The sequence below is a fragment of the Cryptomeria japonica genome, chromosome 6, assembly GCF_030272615.1.
Source record: "Cryptomeria japonica chromosome 6, Sugi_1.0, whole genome shotgun sequence".
Taxonomy (NCBI): Eukaryota; Viridiplantae; Streptophyta; class Pinopsida; order Cupressales; family Cupressaceae; genus Cryptomeria; species Cryptomeria japonica.
Genome location: NC_081410.1, coordinates 228,620,387 through 228,643,310, shown reverse-complemented (window position 1 = coordinate 228,643,310; position 22,924 = coordinate 228,620,387). Strand labels below are relative to the sequence as shown.

Sequence of the window (22,924 nt, the reverse complement as noted above, 5' to 3'; positions counted from 1 at the left end):
GGGCGGAGGCATCAATGGACTTGATGAAAACGGTGCCCCCTGAAATAAAAATATAAAGCTAGGTCAATGATTATTCAATAAACCATTAGATAAAAAATAAAAAATTAAAGACTATATGAAACTAAAATTAATCAATCACCTACGGAAGAAACAAGAAAATTAAAGAGAGTTCTATTTCTCCTATCCTTCCAACCATCAGTCATGATGGTGCAACCTTTAGTGCTCCATATGTGGTGTTGTTCATCTAAATCCTTTTTCACATCATCCACCATTTGAGACAAAATGGGTCCCCTCAAATCACTCTCACTAGGGGCTTTGAACCCCGCCCCGCATATGGTAATGGCATCAACCATTTGTTGCCAATAAGGAGACCTGTCGCAAAGAAACTCAATGAGATAAGTTAAGTATAAAAATTAAAACAATCAAAGTTATCAAACATAAAAGTTAGTAAAACATTCACTTGGCTACAAAGAATGGAATACAGCTGTAGCTCCAAAACCTGCCAACTGCCATTTTAGCAGCATCATGGACCTCCTTGTTCCAACCCATGCCCTCAAGCGACGGTTGGGACCCAAGAGTAGTGCGAGGCACAAAGAAGGAATCCAACCTAGATTTATGAATCCTAGGTCCAATGGTAACATTCCCACTACAACTACTAGTGGTAGAAGCATGAGAAGTGGCGGTGGCACTGCCACTTATAAAAGCAGAAGCAAAAATGGAAGCACCAGTAGTAGCAAACTGAGTGGGACGATATGGAGGTAAGGAAGAAGGGCCTCCAACACAACCTAACTGTGTCCCTCTTCCTAAAACTGTCTCTCTCCCAATGGCCGCTCGATCCTCCTTTTGTTTCTTTTTTCTTTCAATCTCCTCAACCATTACACAACAATCACGTACGGCCTCAGGGACTGCTTTTAGGCATGGTTTGGCATCATGTCCACGCACACCAGCAATATGGTATTTCAGCCTATATATACCTCCATGGAATATTGTTTTGCAAAACATACATTTTGTTTGCCCCTTTCCTTGCCCTGGAAAATCCTCATGATATTTCGAAGCAGGGTCCTTTCTCATGGGGGGTCTAGAAGCTGAAGTAGACATTTTAGGATAGTTTTGTGAAACTTGAAGTTGAGGCAAATAATAAAGTGAAGTTTGCTGCAATAAAACATTACAAATACAAAATAAAATTAATACATACATTCAAAAAAACTAAAGTAGGGTTTGTAAATTTTTTTTTTTTTAAATTGTAGTGTTTGTCAAACCCTACTTTTAAAAAAAAAAAATTTACAAACCCTACATACAACCCTACATAGTACAACTACATACTACATGCTACATACAAATTACAAACATACAAAAGATCTTGCATACAAGAAAATGTAAAACTTTCAAAATAAATGAATAGAAAATGGAATTTTTGCATACAAGAAACAAAATAATGTTCAAAAATACAATCTTACCTCTTACAAGCAGCTTGAAATGAGCTGCAAACTCTTCCTATCCAAATCTTGATGCACCAAATTGAAACACAATGCAGCTCCAATGTGACAAATTGAAGAAAACTTGAGCTTCCTCCTTGCTAGTTTTTCTTCTATGCACCCTTGTTTTTCTTCCCAACTCACTTTACTCTTCCTTTTTTTGCAAGTGAATGAAATGAAAGTCACTTTTAGGGCTAGAAGACAATTAACTTAAAAAAACGGAAACTAATTTTTTTTTGTGTTTTAAAGTATGCCCACGCCAGCCGAGTCCAGGGCTCGGGACTCGCTGAGTTCGGCGAGTTTGGGCCAAACTCGCCAACTCGGCGAGTCTACTCGCCAAACTCGGACGAGTCCGAGTCCGAGTCCGAGTCCGAGCCCTTGGGAGTCGGCAGGCCTAACTCGGACTCGGACTCGCCGAGTCTGGGTGAGTCCAGGCGAGTCCCGTTTCTCTGCATAAGAGCCAACACCCATGAATGATTATATACAAATTTGCAGACATTTCTTGCCCTTTCTACACATCTCTTGACCCATGGGATTTTTCCAATATCTTGCAACATGAGGTCAATGCAATGAGCAGCACATGGAGTCCAAACTATAGATGGGTGCCTCTCCATCAATATTCTACCTGCAGCAACATAATTTGTTGCATTGTAAATTGTAATTAATGGAGGTACAAACTACAAGATAGTAATTAATTTGCAAACAAAATTAGTTTGTAATCAAAAGTTTACCCGCAGCAACATAATTTGCTGCTTTGTCGGTCACCACCTGTACCACGTTCTCCTCACCCACCTCATCAATCACCTCCTCTATCTGCTCACATAGGTAGGTGGCATTCTTGCAATGGCCAGAGGCATCAATGGACTTGATGAAAACGGTGCCCCCTTAAATAAAATAATAAAGGTAGGTCAATGATCATTCAATAAACCATTAGATAAAAAATAAAAAATTAAAGACTATATGAAACTAAATTTAATCAATCACCTGCGGAAGAAACAAGAAAATTAAGGAGAGTTCTATTTCTCCTATCCGTCCAACCATCAGTCATGATGGTGCAACCTTTAATGCTCCATATCTGGCATTGTTCAGCTAAATCCTTCTTCACATCATCCACCATTTGAGACAAAATGGGTCCCCTCAAATCACTCTCACTAGGGGCTTTGAACCCCGCCCCACATATGGTAAGGGCACCAACCATTTCTTGCCAATAAGGAGACCTGTTGCAAAGAAACTCAATGAGATAAGTTAAGTATAAAAATTAAAACAATCAAACATAAAAGTTAGTAAAACATTCACCTGGCTATAAAGAATGGAATACTGTTGTAGGTCCAAAACCTGCCAATTGCCATTTTAGCAGCCTAATGGACCTCCTTGTTCCAACCCATGGCCTCAAGCAACGGTTGGGACACAGGAGTAGTGCGAGGCACAAAGAAGGAATCCAACCTAGATTTACGAATCCTAGGTCCAATGCTAACACTCCCACTACAACTACTAGTGCTAGGAGCATGAGAAGTGGTGGTGGCACTGCCACTTATAGAGGTAGAAGCGGAAGCACGAGCAAGAGCAAACTGAGTGGGACGATATGAAGGTAAGGATGAAGGGCCTCCAACACAACCTAATTGTGTCCCTCTTCCTGAATTTGCCTCTCTCCCAATGGCCGCTTGATCCTCCTTTTGTTTATTTTTCCTTTCAATTTCCTCAACCATTACATAACATTCACGTACAGCCTCAGGGAGTGCTTTTAGGCATGGTTCGGTATCATGTCCACGCACGCCAACAAATGGTATTTCAGTCTATATATATCTCCATGGAATATTGTTTTGCAAAATGTACATTTTGTTTGCCCCTTTCCTTGCCCTTGAAAATCTTCATGATATTTCCAAGCAGGGTCCTTTCTAATGGGGGGTCTAGAAGCTGAAGCAGACATTTTAGGATAGTTTTGTGAAACTTGAAGTTGAGGCAAATAATAAAGTGAATTTTGCAGCAATAAAACATTACAAATACAAAATAAATTTAATACATACATTCAAAAAAACTAAAGTAGGGTTTGTCAAACCCTACTTTTTAAAAAAAAAATTTACAAACCCTACATAGTACAACACAACAACTACATACTACATGCTACATACAAACATACAAAAGATTTTGAAAGAAAATGTAAAACTTTCAAAATAAATGAATAGAAAATGGAATTTTTGCATACAAGAAACAAAATAATCTTCAAAAAAACAATCTTACCTATTACAACAAGCTTGAAATGAGCTGCAAACTCTTCCTATCCAACTCTTGATGCACCAAATCCAAACCCAATGCAGCTCCAATGTGACAAATTGAAGAAAACTTGAGCTTCCTCCTTGTTGGTTTTTCTTCTATGCACCCTTGTTTTTCTTCCCAACTCAATTTACTCCTTTTTTTGCAAGTGAATGAAATGAAGGTCACTTTTAGGGATAGGAGATAATTAACAAAAAAAAACGGAATTGAAAAAACCTTGCAAACTAATTTTATTTTTAGTTTTTTATTTCGCTTGATGCCGGCCGAGTCTGGGGCCCGGGACTCGCCGAGTTTGGCGAGTTTGAGCCAAACTCGCCAACTCGGCGAGTCTGGCGAGTTTACTCACCGGACTCGGACTCGTCCGAGTCCGAGTCCCAGGGACTCACCGAGCATGGCTCGGACTCGGACTCGCCGAGTTCAGGCGAGTCCGGGTGAGTCCTGTTTCTTTGGTTGGGATAGCCAGTTATCTATATACCTCCTTAGGCCCTCCATGATAGCTTCAAAGTTCGTGATGGGGTCCTGAGCCCAATCGATGGCTGGCGGGAGGTCCTTGACCGCCTCAAACTCCTCGAATGGAAAGCAATTCCCATAGTCTGTTACCTGATCTGGGACCTAGAAGTACTCATAAAGTCACATTTGTTGAACACTCAACCTTGAATATTCCCGCCAACGGACTTCAAAGTCATCTGAACACTTGCTCTAGTAGTCCTCTATTGATGCCTTGGCCCTATAATGCCCGTTGTAGGCCTTCTTTCTCAATTTAGTAGGATCAAAGCATTTCCTGGGGAAGTACTCCTGTAATCAATAGGATGCCAGCTTGTCGAATGATTCCTCGGCTTGCACCGAATTTTTGAAGTGCACATCAAGGTTACCTATGATCATAGGGAAGGTGAATCTCGACAGTTTTTTGTCCCTGAGTATGCTGCCTGCTGGTGTGCTTGCCTTGCAACCTCCATGAGGAATAATCTATCAAATGGGCAACGGGGAAGTCGATACAGTGTTCCCTCAAAGCTTGATATTCTGATGTAGGTGAATCTAGGGAACTGAATGAACCATGCACTGTACTTCCGGATCAGGGTGGTAGCCTGCTTTAATAATCTTATGTGTAACCCTCCTTACATTAATCTGACCATGCGCATTGTAAAAGCGTCATTTACATGCTCATACTGACCAATCGGATATGCAATGTTGTTCTTTTCTCTTTGAGCTACGTCATAGTAATGCAGTTGAGGGTAGTAGTCGTATACTTTCACCTGATTTGGCCCGTTCCCAATCTCACCTCTTTTGATCAATCCTGGTAGTGGCTGATGTTGAGCAAACATATAGACCAGGTAGGAGGTCATGGCAAAGTACCTTTTCTCTTCGAGATCAACCAGCTGTGTATGAATGTTATCGCTGATGATTTGAGCCCAGTCAAACTTAGATTTCCCAGCGAAGACTTGCTCGGTAAAGTAGAACATCCATTCCTCAAATAAGTTGGAGTGCAGAAGTCCCATGACCCGACTAAGTAAGGTAACCATATCGCCATACTCATTGTGGAACTCACTTCTGTAAGTCTTTTTGTCGATCCTAGTGCTCGGGGCTCTTCTTTCCTCGAACCATTCTTCGTTTATCAGTGTTTTGCACTGACTAGGATTTGTGTCATAAGCAAGTTGGGCCTCGTCAATGGTTATAGTAGTGAGATGATCAGGAAGTGGGATGTCAAATGCTTCTCCAATAGCTTCAGGTGTGAAGTCGGCCATTACCATCCCTTTCAACACCACTAATCTAGTTTTCGGCTGATAATAATTAGTTGCTTCAACCACCAGCTCATAATTCTGCACAGCCGATGGGAAACCAGTAGCCTGAGCAATACCACTCTCCAACATCCGTTTGGGCTTGCCTTAGGCGTTCAGAGAATACACCCTGTTCCTGAAATCCTAAATGTCGATATGTCCCAGGTCTGTATCTCCTATATTGTCCCATATACTTTGGACCTTTGACTCTTTGATTACTCCTCCCTGGTACTAATATTTCATTTTCTCGAACTTGCGAAGGATGTCAACTTTGGAAGTCCGTGATGCTCCAGTTGTGTCAGGTGCCTTTGAGGACTCTGTCGTTGGTTTAGGCATTTATCCTGCACACCCGGACACATTATGAGACAGGCCTTAACGCGAAAATATGGGTTAGCAGGGCCAGAAGACGGTGTTAGTATAAAAATTGTTAAACAGCCAGATAATTTTGAAATTCGAAAGCGTTTTTAAATAGGCTTTTAAAAAAATTCAAATTCTACCTAGGGGATCAAGTGTAATTTGGATTTGAAAATCAGTTGGCTTGGTTAATTGTTGAGTAAAATTTTCAAAACATTGCACGTTATGCTGCTGATGACAAAAGTCGCAACTGTTACGGTTGGTGTGACTCGGCGTTTAAATTTTCAATGATTGTGTGTTGGTTGTTTTGAATACGCGTTTCGAAAAGACGACTCTATGTTTGCAGTTTCGGACCAGAATCGTCAAATTTGCCTGTCTGAATTTTTGGCTAGAGGGTCGATTTTGACAGTTTACGATAGCTGAATGTTGTTGCTTGGGTATTTGGTTTTCAAAAAACATCAATTTGAAATTTACCTTTGCATTTTTAAACCCTAGATTAGGTAATACTATGATTTTGCACAATTCAAATTATTCGGAGGGTGGAATCTACAACTTACCTGGCAGTTTTGGTTTCAAACAACTTTGCTTAATAGACTCCTCCTGAGTGATTTCAGAATTCTGACCACCAGACTATGCAACTTTGGGTCCCTTTTCCTTTTTATATCCAAACACCCCTATATAAATCCGGGTTACAAAGTCGTTGTGCACAATTTGGATGAACATCATGTGACAGCACAATCTGCTATCCTCCTATCTTTAAACTTCGGGCCACGAGTTTCAAACATATTACTTCATTTTCGGCTAAATGAAACTGATTGTGACAACTTGAATCTCAAACGATATAGCCCCGGATGCGAATGCATGTAGAAGTGATATCGCCTTTCATTTGGAACTTGGGCAAATCAGGGATTTTGTGCGACTTTAAACCCTAAGAATTTTTGCCTTTACCTTTTGGCTCACAAAGATAACCCTACTGCGCGATTTTGACTCCTAAAGCCTTTCGCCTTTGTGCGATCTGCTTTTTCGGCTTGTTAAACTTGTGTGAGTTCTCCTTCATTTTCTATTCATTAGCCGATGTTGCATGACTTTGAAGCTTCATCATTTCAGGCGTTTTCGAACTTGTTTGCGAATTTGGTCCTTTGTGCAATTATTTCCTTTTGCAAAATTGAGGAAAGTGTTGAGATTTATTATTATCACCCTTTTGCTTTAATGATTTTGGGTTGTTTGAAGAATTTGAGCGAACTTCTAAACTTCTCAATAATAAAAATCGCCGAACTTTATTTATACACCACTTTGGTTTGATAATTTCGGGATTTTAGATAAAGATGCATGAGTTTTGCTTCGAATGGTCCTGAAGCTCGGACTTTCAAATGATTCATGCAATTTTTCATTGTTTGCCCTCTGCACTTATCCTTAGCGATTTTTGGGTCTCTTGGGGATTTTGCGAACTTGAATGATTTTGCCTTTTCAGCTAAATGAGCTCTTTGATAGACGTGCGCGAGCTAGGGTTTACCTTTCATTTTCGGCCTTTTAGCTGATTTTGCGAGTTTTGAACTTTGCTTGCCAACTTCGGTCTAGAGACCGATTTTGCAAGCCCTTCTAATTTCGGCCTAAAAGAAACTTTTGAGAATTTCGGCTCACTATTCGCATTTTTTACTTGGTCTCCATTTTCGATTAAAAAGACGACTTTGTGCGATTTTTTACTTGGTCTCCATTTTCGGTTAAAAAGCCAACTTTTCGCGACTTTCTCTCATTTTGGCCTTGGAGGCCAATTTTTGAGTTTTAGCCTTGCATTTTGGGTCATTAGGCCGATTTTTTGAATTTTATCCTTGCATTTTGGGTCATTAGGCCGATTTTTGAGTTGGAAAGGGACTTGACTTGGATTTTCGACCTAGGAAAAACGTCCTTATACCTCGCAATTTGGCCTTTGAAGCCAATTTTCCCCTTTTGTCTCTCACTTTGGCCTTTTAGGCCGAATTTATCTTTAGAGGCCGAATCTTGAGACTAAATTTTAAATAATGTGCTCACCAGTCCTATTGCCTTGCCAATATTCGCGATTTTACCTTAAGGCTCCTTATTCATCTTCCTTATGCGAACAGGATTGTGGTGATCACCTCCCTAACACTCCAACCTCCTCAATGTTGCACTTCTCTCTCAGAATCTACCAAAATTTTGCCACTAGGGACCTCAGCGAGGACATGACCAACAAACTAAAAAGGGGGCCCCTGTCGGTGACAGGGAGTGTGTGCAAGGCACAATAGAACCGTGGAGTCATCATATGATCTTCCTGCAATCTTAGCATACATTTCACTTTGATCAAGAGAGGATAAGGTAGCTGTTTGGAAATTTTATTCTGTGTTGGTGTGGTCATAAAACGCATGTCAACACAACCCAACACTGATGTATTTCCACAAAAGCATATTGGGAATGTCCACATACAAGAGTACTCTTGTAAGCAGAGATTTTGAAAGTCTGTTGCAGATCTGAAAATGACTTTGCAGGTCAAACAATTCGAAGAAACCTTAACGACCCTCAACTTGTCCAAGGACATCTCAAAGGGTCACCCAACCACTGAATAGCAACCCAACACTGCAAACCAACCTCAGGAAGCAAGGAAATAACAGTTATCAGGACTGTTAAGGTCTGATACATAGTTGCAGGTCTTAAAGGCCTTCATTGCAGGGCTTGGTGCCCATGATAATCTCTTCAATCCTCCATTTGCACGTAACATACCTCCCGATGACTCAGATTTTCTTCGCACCAATCCATCAACCCCAAATCAGCTACCAATGATCTTGAAAAGAACAGGGACAGGGCTGTCATGTACTTTCAGTCTCACCTGAAACTGTACAGTTCATTCCCATTTGTATTCAAACCCCTCCAAATACCTTCAAACTGTCCAAAATGATCATCAATGATCACAATGCCAACATCAGCATTGAATCATCCTACAATAGGTTATGATTTACTCTGTAGAAGCCTCACACCTAGTATAGGCTGACAAGTATGACCTACAAATTGGTACAGCCCCTTATAAAAATTTGAAACTGTTGCAAACAACATTCAAACCAGTCATAATAGGATGCCCAGCCATGAGAAAAGAGCCCAAATTGTCTCTGATGAATTCAACCTCCTTTGCAAACCCCCACAACAATGAATGATGGTATGACCTCGGTAGGGCATCACCTAAAAACTCATGGGTATGGCCAGCAATGAAAGTTACTGCAACACTTTCAGAAGAACACAACAAATTCTTTGAATATCTTTGCCTTTTTCAAACCCCGAATTTGCAAATCAGTGAAAACAATGGTGATTTCTGTGTGAAATCACTTTGAACCAGCTAGGAATCATCTCTCAGATCCGAAACAATAACCAAAAGAGTGTTTTCGGTTCAATCTGACAACATCCTATTGTGTTCTCTTCATCATAATCAAAATGAGAGTCCAAGACCTCCTTTTGTGGAGTTGGATGGAAAAAAAAAGGCCAATTTAAATAATGTACTTCCCCCAAAAGACACATTTCAGACTATAAAAATGACCTAATGTGCAAGTCCGTCTTCCCTAGGCATCCACTTGAGGGGACATAAAGCAACTTATAAAATATAACATTTAAAAGAAATATTATAATATTAAATATTAATAGTTAAGTGTGTATATAAATTTTCCAACCTGATTTGTGGAAAGCATTGCCAAGGCTTTGAAAACCAAGGTTGATTATGTCATGATAATACTAAGGTAGAGAGACGATGATAGGTGTCAACCTGGAGACTTGCTAAAAAATAGACATGCTTTCCAAGAACTTTGGAGAGCACCCTAGGAGTCCAAAATTGCTTCTAAAAGCATCATTGCGGCCCACAACACTAGCCAAGCTCAATGCCATAAATAGATGCCAACTAAAACTGAACCCGGATCCACAAAGAAGTTAGGAGCTCTCTTGAGCACACCTAGAAGCTCATGGGAAAACTCAAAATTGACCAAAAGGTCTTGAATAATATGGCATAAAAAATGGGAACATTACATTGCAATCATTACTTATTGGTGATAAAAAATGGGAAAGTATATCGATGAATTTTATCACAGGGCTTCCGAAGGTTCAGGGGTAAGGATTGTATTTATGTAGTGGTACATCGATTAACCAAATATGTTCAATTGTATGCCATATTTGTTGAATATAAGGCACCATAGGTTGCAAATATGTTTTTTCAAGTAGATATTTAGGCTTCACGAGTTGCCTAGAAACATTATAGTGATGGGATAGTAAGTTTCTTAGTGTATTTTGGCAAGAGCTTTTCAGACTAGCAGATACAAGTTGAAACTGAGCACTAGTGATCACCCCCAAATAGATGGGCAGACAAATATTTAATAAGTGGGTTGAGGGGTATCTAAGAATTTATGTTGCAAGACATCAAAAAACTTGGGTCAGATGGTTGTACTTATAAGATCACTGTTACAACACCACTTATAATATGAGTATATGCATGATATGTTTTACTGCATTGTATGGGTATTATGCTGCAGTCTTTCTAAACCTGGTTATTTCTAATCACAAAGCTCTGAAAGCTAGACATTGGATTCAAGAAAATCAAGATATCATGAAAACTCTCAAGGTAAACATCCAACAGGCTCAAATTCACCAAAATATGTATGGTGATAGGCACGAAGTAGAGAGGTCATTTGAAGTGGATGATTTGGTTTTCTTGTGATTGCAGCCTTATCAACAGTCCTCACTCAAAAAAGAGTGGTGTAGGAAAGTCCATAAAATTGTAAAGAAGATTGGAGAAGCTGCTTACGATCTTGAACTACTTGAGCACAAGAAATTTGTGTTTCATATTTTTGTCTCAGACAGGTACTTGGGCAACACATTAATCCTTCTATAGAGTCACCACCTTTAGATGAGGAAGTAAAACTGATCTTGATTCCAAAAGCTATCATTGATATAAGGGAGAAGAAGCTTAGAAACAGGAACAATTTAGAGTACGTGGTCCACTAGAAGGTGCCACTTGGGAAGGGGAGCAAATTCTTCAATTTTTTTAATTTGCAATTTCTTTGGGACTTGCAATTTCAGGTAGGGAGGATTGTAATGTCCCCTTATTTGATCTAGGAGTTTTGGAAGAACCCTTTAGCCTATTTCATTCCCATAGACTAATCCAAGATTTTTGAAAAGGGAATAAATCAATTAATCAATGAAGGTTGTCTCAATTTATTATTTTTGAGAAAATTTAATTTAGTTAATTATGTTTATTAATGTTATAAAGTGGCTAAGTTGGGGACCAAAAACTGAAATAACTTTACAAGAAGCAAAAAGGATTATTAATTTTAAAAGTTGAATTTTAAATTACAAACTTCTCCAAAGTTCGAAGGATGGATATTGTGATGTTCCCTTTTGCAGAGTAGTTGGAATTGTACCATTTAGCCTATTTAGCTAATTTCAGGGTATATCAAGGAATAATTGTTGATACATGATAGCCTCAGTAAGATAAATGATTGAATGAGAGATAAATGAAGTCTCTCATTCAATCATCTATCTCATCGATAGACTATGATAAGACTTCAGTCATCGTTCCTTCGTCTGATAAATATAATTACTCTTCGATATGTCATTTTCGATTTATATTATATCAATAAGAGTATGCATGATATACGATCTAGTTGTGATCGTATCCCTTGATTCTTATATATAACATTGTTAATAATCGGGTTCTTAACTAATGCACGGAATACCGATTGTTATCGGGTTTATTGTTAACTGCATATATACCGATTGTTATCGGGTTTATTAATAACTGCATATATACCGATTGTTATTGGTTTCACTTGTTAATTATATGCACACCGGTTAGCATCGGTTAAACTTGTTAGTTATATGCACACCGATTGGTATAAGTTAAATGCGATTATGATTGAAGAGGTGCGATCAAGTAGACATGACCAGTCAAGGTATTGTTTGATCCTCCTTATTGGCATATATATATCAATCGGTGATTATGAGAACAAAATCGAAATTCATAAATGCTCTTTCTCCATCTGCAACATACTAGATAATAATCAGATTTATTATAATAAGAAATAACGTATACTTGAAAGAAAAGATAACCTTGAATATAACTTGCATCTTGAATTGAAAATTGAATAACATTTACATGGTATCAAAGCTATAGTTATATCGAACCTAAGGCTATTCAATTTTGTGGAAAATTCAAGACAAACATATATTCGACGTCACATTTCTCCTAATGGCTAGCACTATCAGATTCGAAGGTAGACTCGGAGGAGGTGATGACTTCTCAGCATGGAAGTTCAGAATTCAGATGATTCTAAGAGAAAATAAAGTTGAATCATTTGTAAAAACTGAAACTACAGAACCTGAGACTAAACTTGACAAAGCAACTTGGATAGAGGGAAATGAAAAGGCCATCAAAATCATAGTTGATGGGGTGAGGAATAATATTATGCCCATCATAAAGAAACATGAAACGGCCTACAACATGTTCAAAGTACTTAAAGATGCATTTGAGATATCCAATACTAGTAGAACCTTGGCTTTAAAGAGAGAAATAAATCATATAGCTATGATCAAAGGGGAGTCAGTCAATGCCTACTTCATGCGGATATCAACCCTAAGGGATGAGCTAGCAACCCTTGGATATGAGATCCAAAGCAAAGAATTAACACTCATTGCTCTAGATGGGTTGCCTAGTATATGGGAAACATTCTTCCAAGGCATCAGTGCAAGGGATAAATTTCCAAAGTTTGAAAGGCTAAAGGTAGATTGTCTCCAAGAAGAATCAAGGCTAAATAAGAAAGGGATCAAACAAAAGAATATAGATGAAGATCTTCAAGTCCTAAATACAAACTCCAATAAGAAAAGCAAGCAGAAACAATTTAGGAAGAGGAAAGGTCGTCATGGCAAGAACATCTTCAAGAAGGATCTTTCACAGATTCAATGTTTCGGATGTGACAAATTCAGACACTATGTTGCCAAATGTCCGGAAAGAGCCAAACAACAAGCCACATTTGCCAAAGCAGGAAAATCTAAAGGGGAAGATGACTTCGAGAAGTATGTACTCTACTCAGCACTTACAAACCAAGCTTCAAACAAGGTTAACTCCTGGGTGATCGACAGTGGGTCATCCAGACACATTACAAGGTTTAGAGAAGTGCTAGACTCCATGATAGAGGAGAATGATGAGGAAGTGACTATCGGAGATGACTCCACACATCCAGTCAGAGGAGTTGGAACCTGCACCATCAAACTAAAGTCAAGTGTATCATTGCAACTTAAAGGAGTACTATATGTCCCAAGCATCAAGAGAAACCTAGTCTCCATATCAGCACTAGAGGATAATGGGTACAGAGTGACCTTCATGGACAACAGAGTGTTGGCTTGGCCAAAGAATTCATCTATCAAGAAAGCTAAAACCATTGGTCAAAGACAAGGCTACTTGTATGAGCTGAGCACAGAGCCCAACCTAGCCCTAATCCATGAAACTACAGATGCTAATGAAATTTGGCATAGAAGACTAGGTCACCTGAATTTTAGAGCTTTATCATCAATAGGAAACCTTGTCACAGGACTACCTAAGTTAAAGTAATATCATTCAGGGGCATGCAAGGGATGTGCCCTAGGCAAAAATGCTAAGGGTGTTTTTCAAAATATTACTAGGAAAACAAGCAAAGTTCTAGAGTAAGTTCATTCTGATGTATGTGGACCTATGTTTGTACCTTCTTTAGGGGGATTTTTGTATTATATAATATTTGTTGATGACTACTCTAGGAAAACTTGGATCTACTTTCTGAAATGTAAAGAATCAGAAGAGATCCTTAATAGGTTTAAGGAATTTAAATCACTAATAGAAAACTACTCAAGAAATAAAATCAAAACCTTAAGAACTGACAATGGGGGGGAATACACCTCAGATTTGTTTAAAGATTTTTGTAAAAATGTTGGGATTAAGAGGGAGCTTACTATACCTTATAATCCTCAACAAAATGGAGTAGCTAAGAGGAAAAATAGGAGAATTGTAGAAGTTGTCAAAGCCATGATTCTTGATTAGAATCTAAATACCAATCTTTGGGCAGAAGCAACAAGCACTATTGTATATATACAAAATAGATGTCCTCACTCCCATCTTGAAGCTAAAACCCTGAGGAAGTCTTTACTAAAACAAAGCCAGATATCAGCCACCTTAGAATATTTGGGTGTCCTGTCTATATTCATGTACCTAAGGAGAAAAGATTAAAATTAGAGCCTTCTTGAAAAAGGGGAATACTTGTAGGATATAGTGAAACCTCTAAGACCTACAGAATCTATATACCTGGTCAGAGGAATATTGAATTGAGTAGGGATGTAATCTTTGAAGAAGGCTTAGCCTTCAAAAGAGCCCAAAGCTCAATAGAACCTGAAGTCTATATCCCTACCCCTAGCATAGAGGAAGACCTTGCTCCTGAGCTTTAGAGGGAGAGTCTTGAGGAAAATGTAGGTGAAACTCAAAACCCACCTAGAGAAAATTTCAAGAAAAGATCACTATGGGCCACCAAAATTGTAGAAGAAGCTCAAAAGTATGCTACTCCTTCAGGAACCTTCAAAGAAAGCAAAATGCCTAACAAACTCACCAACTACGTTGCTCTCATGAATGATCTCTCAAAAGAAGAACCTACTAATGTATCAGATGCACTTAAACATCAAGTATGGAAGAATGCCATGTATGAGGAATACCAATCCATTATGAAAAATGATGTTTGGGAGATTGTTCCTAGGCCAGCTGGGAAATCTGTTGTCACCTCCAAATGTCTCTTCAAAATCACACATGCTGCAGATGGCAGCATTGAGAAACACAAGGCTAGATTTGTAGCCAGAGGGTTCTCACAAAAGGAAGGAATTGACTATGAAGAAACCTTTGCGCCTGTATCCAGATATACCTCAGTAAGAACAGTCTTAGCCAATGCAACAGCAAAAGGATGGAAAGTACATCAGATAGATGTAAAGACAACATTTCTTAATGGAGAGATTACTCAAGAAGTATACCTAGAACAACCTGAAGGGTTTGAGATTCATGATGTAGAATCTCATGTATGTAAACTCAAGAAAGCTCTTTATGGGCTTAAACAGGCTCCCAGGGCCTGGTATGAAAGAATTGACACTTATCTCTCAAGGCTAGGCTTCTCAAAGAATGATGCAGATCCAAATCTCTACTATAAGCAAAACAAAGGTGATATGCTGATATTGATTTTATATGTTGATGATTTGTTAATCACAGGAAAAGATCACCTCATAGATCGCTGTAAGAAAGACCTTGCTAAAGAATTTGATATGAAGGACTTGGGACTCCTTCATTACTTCCTAGGTTTGGAAGTATGGCAGAATTTTGATGGCATTATACTAAACTAGGGTAAATATACCTTGGACATATTGAAGAGATTTGGAATGCTAAACTACAAACCCATGACCTCTCCAATGGAAACAAACCTTCATAAACTTAAGGAAGTTGCAGCAGAATCACAACCCTCAGATCCTACTCTATACAGGCAAATGATTGGGTCCTTGATGTATCTTGTAATATGAGACCAGATATCTGTTATGCAGTTAATGCCTTGAGTCAGTTTATGTGTGAACCAAAGGAGATACACCTGGTAGCAGTAAAACATATCATGAGATATCTACAAGGTACCCTAAAACTTGGTCTCAAATATGAGAGAGTTGAACTAGATCTACACGGATTCACAGATTCAGATTGGGCTGGAAGTGTAACTGACAGGAAAAGCACCTCAGGATGTTGTTTCAGTTTAGGCTCAGCCATGATATCCTAGATCAGCAGAAAACAGTCATCAGTAGCACAGAGTTCCACTGAGGCCGAATACACTGCAGCCTCCATGGCTGCTCAAGAGGCAGTATGGCTTAGGAAGCTGCTTGTGGGGTTATTCAGTGAACCAATGAAGCCTACAGTTATTCATTGCGACAACCAAAGTTGTATAAAACTTTAAGTGAATCCAATGTTTCATGACAGATCCAAACATATTGAGATTCCATATCATTATGTACAAGACATGGTGGATAGGAATGTGATCCAGTTGGAATATATTTGTACAGGAGATCAGACAGTAGATATTCTTACCAAACCACTTTCAAGGGTGAAAGTTGAGCACTTCAGAAAAGGTCTTGGTATGATTGAAATTTAATTTGCTTTGTACTCCTATACTTATTAAGATGTTTTATGTGTAAACTTCTTTGTCATGTTAGGACTTTTATGGGTTTAACCCCCTGTGTTCATGTCTAAGAGGTGACGATCTCTCAGATAATGAACACTTGTATGTAGGCATTATAAGGTGACGATCTTATGATGTTCAAACCAGTTATCATGTTGGATCTCTGGTATGCCATGGATGTGCCATGATTGTGTTGTGGTAAAACATTTGAATAAAATGTAAGTGCACATACCACAACTTGGATAAGTTGAGAATTTGACTATTCTCATGTGCTTATTCTTAAAGTATTGCATGTTTAGGCAATACTGATATCACGTGCTTGGGTGATATCTTGTCATCACAAGTTGATATGATGAACATTTGTATCACGCATTTAGGTGATACTTCATGTCACGTGTTTAGGTGATGTGATTTCTTGTATCAGATGATTGATGATACTTCATGTCACATGTCTAGGTGATATGATTCCCTAGAGAGTAAGATTACGTAAGGAATACTGATCATCATGAGAAATGTGATGCCAGATATGTTGTCCTTCATTTATCTTCCCTAGCTAAGAGGGAGTGTTGATACATGATAGCCTCGGTAAGATAAATGATTGAATGAGAGATAAATGAAGTCTCTCATTCAATCATCTATCTCATTGATAGACTATGATAAGACTTCAGTCATCATTCCTTCGTCTGATAAATATAATTACTCTTCGATATGTCATTTTCGATTTATATTATATCAATAAGAGTATGCATGATATACAATCTAGTTGTGATTGTATCCCTCGATTCTTATATATAACATTGTTAATAATCGGGTTCTTAACTAATGCACGGAATACCGATTGTTATCGGATTATTGTTAACTGCATATATACCAATTGTTATCGGGTTTATTAATAACTGCATATATACCGATTGTTATCCGTTTCACTTGTTAATTATATGCACACCGATTGGTATAAGTTAAATGCGATTATGATTGAAGAGGTGCGATCAAGTAATATCTTGATCGGTCATGTCTAATAGACATGACCGGTCAAGGTATTGCTTGATCCTCGTTATTGGCATATATATATCAATCGGTGATTATGAGAAGAAAATCGAAATTCATAAATGCTCTTTCTCCATCTGCAACATACCAGATAATAATCAGATTTATTATAATAAGAAATAACATATACTTGAAAGAAAAGATAACCTTGAATATAACTTGCATCTTGAATTGAAAATTGAATAACATTTACAGTAATTAATTAAATAAATAAAGTTATCCAACGAAGCAAATTTTTTAGATGACTTTAATAAATTTTATAAGGTGACTTAAGTGTATTAGAGGGGGAATATTAATCGTCACTTTATAAAGGAGCTTTAATGAAATATTTTAAGCGGGAAATTGAAAGGTCCCGTCGGTAATGTTCCTTGGGAAAATATAAATAGAGAATTTGAGAGCTCATTTGGACATGCTTGTTTACTTTTCTCTATTGTGGAGTTTGAGATTCTTGCTTAAGAAAACCCTAGGATGAAAACCCTTAGGGAATTGGTTTCAATGGTGAGAGATCTACCCCAGCCAATTTGCAAGTGGAAGTATAGATTTGACACAGGATTTGAATGAATGATTATAAATGATTTATCGGAGGTTTTCCAGGCAAAGGATAAATTATTCTTTTTGGGTACACAAGTCAGATATCTTCAATTCAAAGAGTGCAAATTGGGATGCCATTGTATGAGGGATGATATCCTTGGTTGGGCGATAGAAGATTTGGTGATTTTTGAGTGATGAATATTCCTATTTCTAGCCACCCTTTTCCAAAACCAAGCCGGTCATGCGAATTGCAGGTAGGTCAAGGGTCTTTGGCACATTAAACTCATTGCTGACCTCTTGAAGGGTAATGTTTGCATATTCCATGCAGGCTGGTTTCGATTTGATAGTCTAACACAGTAAGGTGTCATGAGCATTTATTCCAGTCATAGTTCAGCTCAGAGCTCGTGGGAATCCTTGGAAGTCCTTATTGCTGGTGCAACCCTTGGTATCAATTACAGACAGTGTGAAGGTTGGAATGTGTGTATACAAGGAGGTTTGGACATTTGCCAACTCTTTATCGGCTCCTTTATAGGTCAGAAAATTTATTGTAGAATACTGTGCTTGTTGTTTGTAAATGACATAATCAATGACACCTCAAGGTATTGCTACAATAAGTATTTTATATTGTATCTTAATTTGATTTAACAGCCTCAAGGCTTTCACAAGACACACAAACATGCACCCATATAGCATTCATTGTTGCACTTGTTCATAAGGGTATTCAAATGATCAAAGCCACCCACTGAAAGGTGTCTCTTTGCTTAAAGGCCAATTGCCTAATTGTGCATAGCAATATGCAGAACAGTACTACTGCAAACAGAGAAAGGTATCATTAGAGTGCTTTACCTCCAACCACAAATCCATCTCTTTTGCATGTCATCTCTATTTGAGATGTGACTCTACCCTTAACAAAGGATTTCAAGTGTACAGTCTCTAGGAGAGAGATCCAATATTATAATGATGACAAGTGTGCATATATAATAGTACAAACATGGAAATCAAATAAAATTATATTATTTACTGCTCCGGCAAAAGTCTGACATGGTAGATTCATTCTCAAGACAGCCACTCTACCCAAGTGGACCTGATCTCAACACTTAAGGTTACAACTAACCTAGCTATCATGTACTTACTCTCAACACATACAACATACATGCAAGGTTACCAAAGATCATCATCATCCACATGTTAGGAGGGACTATTTCCTCTGACTTGGCAAGATGTCCTTTCTGACTGTAAGATTGTCATAGGCTTATATCATCTACTGAACCTCTTCCATAGACAAACCCACTTTGTTGGTTAAGAAGAGTGGTAGTTCTAAAAGAATGCAAATAAAAGAGTTCTATAGAACCAACAAGCCTGATGACTCATAACCATAGGGTTCATTAATATGTTGCCAAATGTAGATACAGAACAGTGGTAGTCACACAGGATTGGGAACAGTCAATGACAGTAATGATAAACCATAATGGATTTTAGTCTCTCAAGTGTGACAAATATACTTGAGGAATATAATTTCACAGTCAAGTATAAGAATCATAGATCAGAGCACACAAGAGAGACTGATTGAGTCTTCAGTCCACTTTATTGATTGTAAGAAACCATTCTAAATTGTTGTGTTTTCCTTGTAGTGATACTTAAAGTTAAACATGTTAGCTCAACCTTGTCCAGGGATTTTCCAATGAATCAGATGACAGTTGTTTGTTCACTGTAATAAGGTATCTATAAAGCCTTATATATTTCCCGACAGTTCATCCAAAGAAGTGCATTACAACCCAATACGTTTCAAAGTCATCGCGAAGCTTAAGACTAAATATGTTACTTATGTCTTCCTCTACTCATCGAACATGATCTGAAAAAATAAAAAGATTGGAGAAGAAATGAATATATGTTCTTTTTATGTAAAAGTAATGGATAGGTCTGGAAGGAAGAGTCCTTTTAATCTGTATGGCTGCCTATATAGGAGCTAAGTCATCCATTTTTTACTCTTTTTGGCTTAAGATATTATTCCCTCATGGCTTAGCAAATTTTAAATTGTTTGGGTGTCACAATGAATTACGACCCTTTTGTTTTTGGAATCTGGATCCCATACTCCAACTATCATAAATAGAAAAACTGCCCATTGATAACATAAATTCTGTAGTTTTATTATGGAGTCATTCAAACCTCTTTTTCTTCCCTTTTTCTGTGTCATCTTTTGAAATTTGAACTAATTCAGTACATCAATTAATTCCAATTTTAAATTAACTTCATACAGTTTTCCTACTATTCAGAGTGATGAATTTCATGGTATGTGTAATTTGTTTAGCTCTATGTTCATCTGGACTCTTTTGACCCCACTGTTTTTATCTTTTGTTTTGAAAGTGGGAGTATAAAGATGTTAATTTTTTTTTAAATTGCAGCAGTGGTAGCTTTCGGCATTAAAGTTTCACTGGTGTTTGAATGGATGTGTTTGGAAATTTTCAGGAGTTGACAGAGACGGAAATTTTGAATGCTGGTGCAACTGTAGGTTATGTTTGGGATGACCTCTCTTTAGACCATGAGCTCATTGTACAAGTGGCAGGTAATTTGTTTTTCTTGTTTAAGCCCACTCTAGGGCCCATCATTTCTGTTTTGCCTTTCTTTAGTGAGTTAGCAGTTGAAGTAGGCTTCTCATTGTTTGATGCCCTTGTCTTAACTCTGTCAGTTTGCATTTTCAGGCACACAGTTCAGCCGTCCAATAAGCTTAGATAAGTTATGCACATGGAAACCTTTCCATAAGAGGCAAAATAAAGGATTCAGCTTGACCCTTTCATCTTGCAATGGTGATGAAATATCAGATAAAGTGGATTTGTCGAAGGTGGGATATGAAGTATATGCAGATGGACCAATCAGAATCTTACTGCTTTCTGAAATTATTGACACTCAGAAAAGAAGAGAACGGAAAACTCAAAACCAAATTCTTTGTGCCAACATTTATTGTAAGGTTTCGTATATTGGAATAAGCTTACTGGAGGAAGGAACAAAGGTTAGTCTGCTCCATATGGTGCTATAGAACTTTGGATATAGTCTCTCTCAAGCAAAATTTTTATTTCATACTTATTAGCAGAGAAAATGCTTATATAAAGCTGTCTTGCTAGAGACAATGTACATTTTGACTTCTTTCTAATAGGTCACACATATTTTGTAAGCCAACCACTATTTTCTCAGTCTAACAGCCAGGTTTTGTTGAATGATTAGTCATAAAATAGAATGAAACCTTAACACCACTCTTACTTTCTGGATTCCACATGATGCATATCTTTTTACACATTGACATTTAGGGTTCTTTACCCCAATGTTTTGTCTTCTATTGGAGCAATAGGAGGGGTTAAGATGAAGCCTAGCACACAAGAGCTTGAGCTCGTAGCATAAAAGGATTTACCATAGCTCGTTTCTAGAAAGAGTCTCTGAATATTCAATTGCATGTAGTCAAACCAGTGGCAGGAATTATAACACAAAGTTCAGGTGAAGTTGTCTTATCAGCAATTGCTATGTAGAGTCACCAATGGACAAAATCCTCCAAGATCACCTGCAAAACGAAAAAGATGCCTTCCACAAGAGAGCAGCAAAATAAAACAAAACCTGGGTATGGGCATAATAGATTAGATTGAGTGGGATGCATCACAATATGTACATACAATGCCTTGCTTATAAAGGTAAGGTTGACAGGTAGGACTAGACAAGATTGTGATATGTGTCATAATTCTATACAATGAGACAACTAACATTATAAATATTTAATGACCTTGGACACAAGAAGTAAATGAGATAAGATCTCAGTGACAACTAAGACTTCTGGAACCTAAGTAAACTTAACATGTGAATAGAATCTACTAATTAATTAGTTAGGTAAATACATTATTCACACCAACACCCCCCCCCGTCCCCCCCCACTTAAGTACAACTTAGGGAGGAACAAACCAATGCAAATAATGCAAGGATGGAAGATGATGCATGATGGGTCCCATTTTAGGCAGTCATGTACAAAAGATCTATCACAAATGGAGTAAAGGAGAAAAACCAATAGGACAAAACTCCTCTCCAGAAGAGAGAAAAGATGCAATTATATGCAAGTGATGAATGGAGGACTCAATGATACCCCCCAAGTACTATATTCATCACAAATATACAATCAATTGTCCCTCCATGGGAAGGAAGGAGAGAGACTCTGTAGCCCTCCTCCTCCCTCCCCTTCCCCCCAACAATGTATAACCGCCTGGAAAAATGGTAAATGCTTGAAGACAAACATGATCCAATGCCTACAAACAACATTTCTTCCTTTGGGAAGAAGATATACCATGTACAAATGCAAGAATGCGTCCCATTCTGGATAGGAATTGATAGGAAGAAGAAATTAAATGTATAAAGATCATGTCTCTAAAATTTTCTTATGTGTCAACAAATCCTTAGTAGATGATGATGTCATAATCAAATCAGGCACATGCCCAACCAAAACTGAAGTTGACAAATCTTTTGAAATCTATTGTTAGTTCTCAACTTGTTATGTTTTTGTTATGAGTTGTTTTAACAACTCCCTAATTCTAGAATAAGGTAAAACCATATGGGAGAAATATTGGGAAGATTTTGTCCTATATAAATGTATTATCTCAAACGATTTTTATGATGAATATAAGAAATATTATTATTTGTGTTGCTCTGAAAGCAAATATGGTATAGGAGCGAGGATAGATGAGATAAATGCATCTGAGAGAAAGGGCAGATTTGAGAGCAACCATGTGATGTTATAAGCAACTCCATTTGAGGATTGACATTAGGGAGCGTAAGCCTTGTCATTAGTAACCATATTAGTGTGAACTGTGTGGAGAAGCTACGTTTTTTCTTGATTGGCACCCTGGAATTTTTAATAGACAAGCAACACGTTTTTGTCTACTTGGAAGAGACAATTGGTGTTAGATCTGATGATATTGAGGCTGTTGCAATCTTGGATGCATTGCTTAGGTGATCAATTGTATAGGTAAAATAGTTATTACCTTTGAGTACCATTGCATTTTCTAATATGGTATGTTGTAGCTCTGTCGTATTGAACTGTATAATACTACACGGATGAGCAATATACACTATCAATGTCCTTTTGTGTAGCACATGGAAAACATTTTTGTCACCTGCATATCCCTGAAGAAACACACACGCTTATACTTTGATGAGGGGTGAATCAGTATAAGACCAACTTTTCAATTTATAAACTTTAGCAATCACAAAGTAATAATCAAAAGCACCCACACAAGTA

General features: G+C 37.9%; 1 protein-coding gene across 6 annotated transcripts in view; it reads left to right on the top strand.

The window, feature by feature from the left end:
- Positions 1 to 22,924, top strand: part of LOC131071412 (uncharacterized) — a 370,752-nt gene that overhangs the window by 269,564 nt on the left and 78,264 nt on the right. For all 6 annotated transcript variants that reach the window (XM_059207323.1, XM_059207322.1, XM_059207320.1 and 3 more), the window contains 2 exons: positions 20,122 to 20,218; positions 20,355 to 20,662. In XM_059207323.1, the coding sequence (XP_059063306.1) occupies positions 20,122 to 20,218; positions 20,355 to 20,662 (405 nt within the window). The remainder of the gene's footprint in view (positions 1 to 20,121; positions 20,219 to 20,354; positions 20,663 to 22,924) is intronic.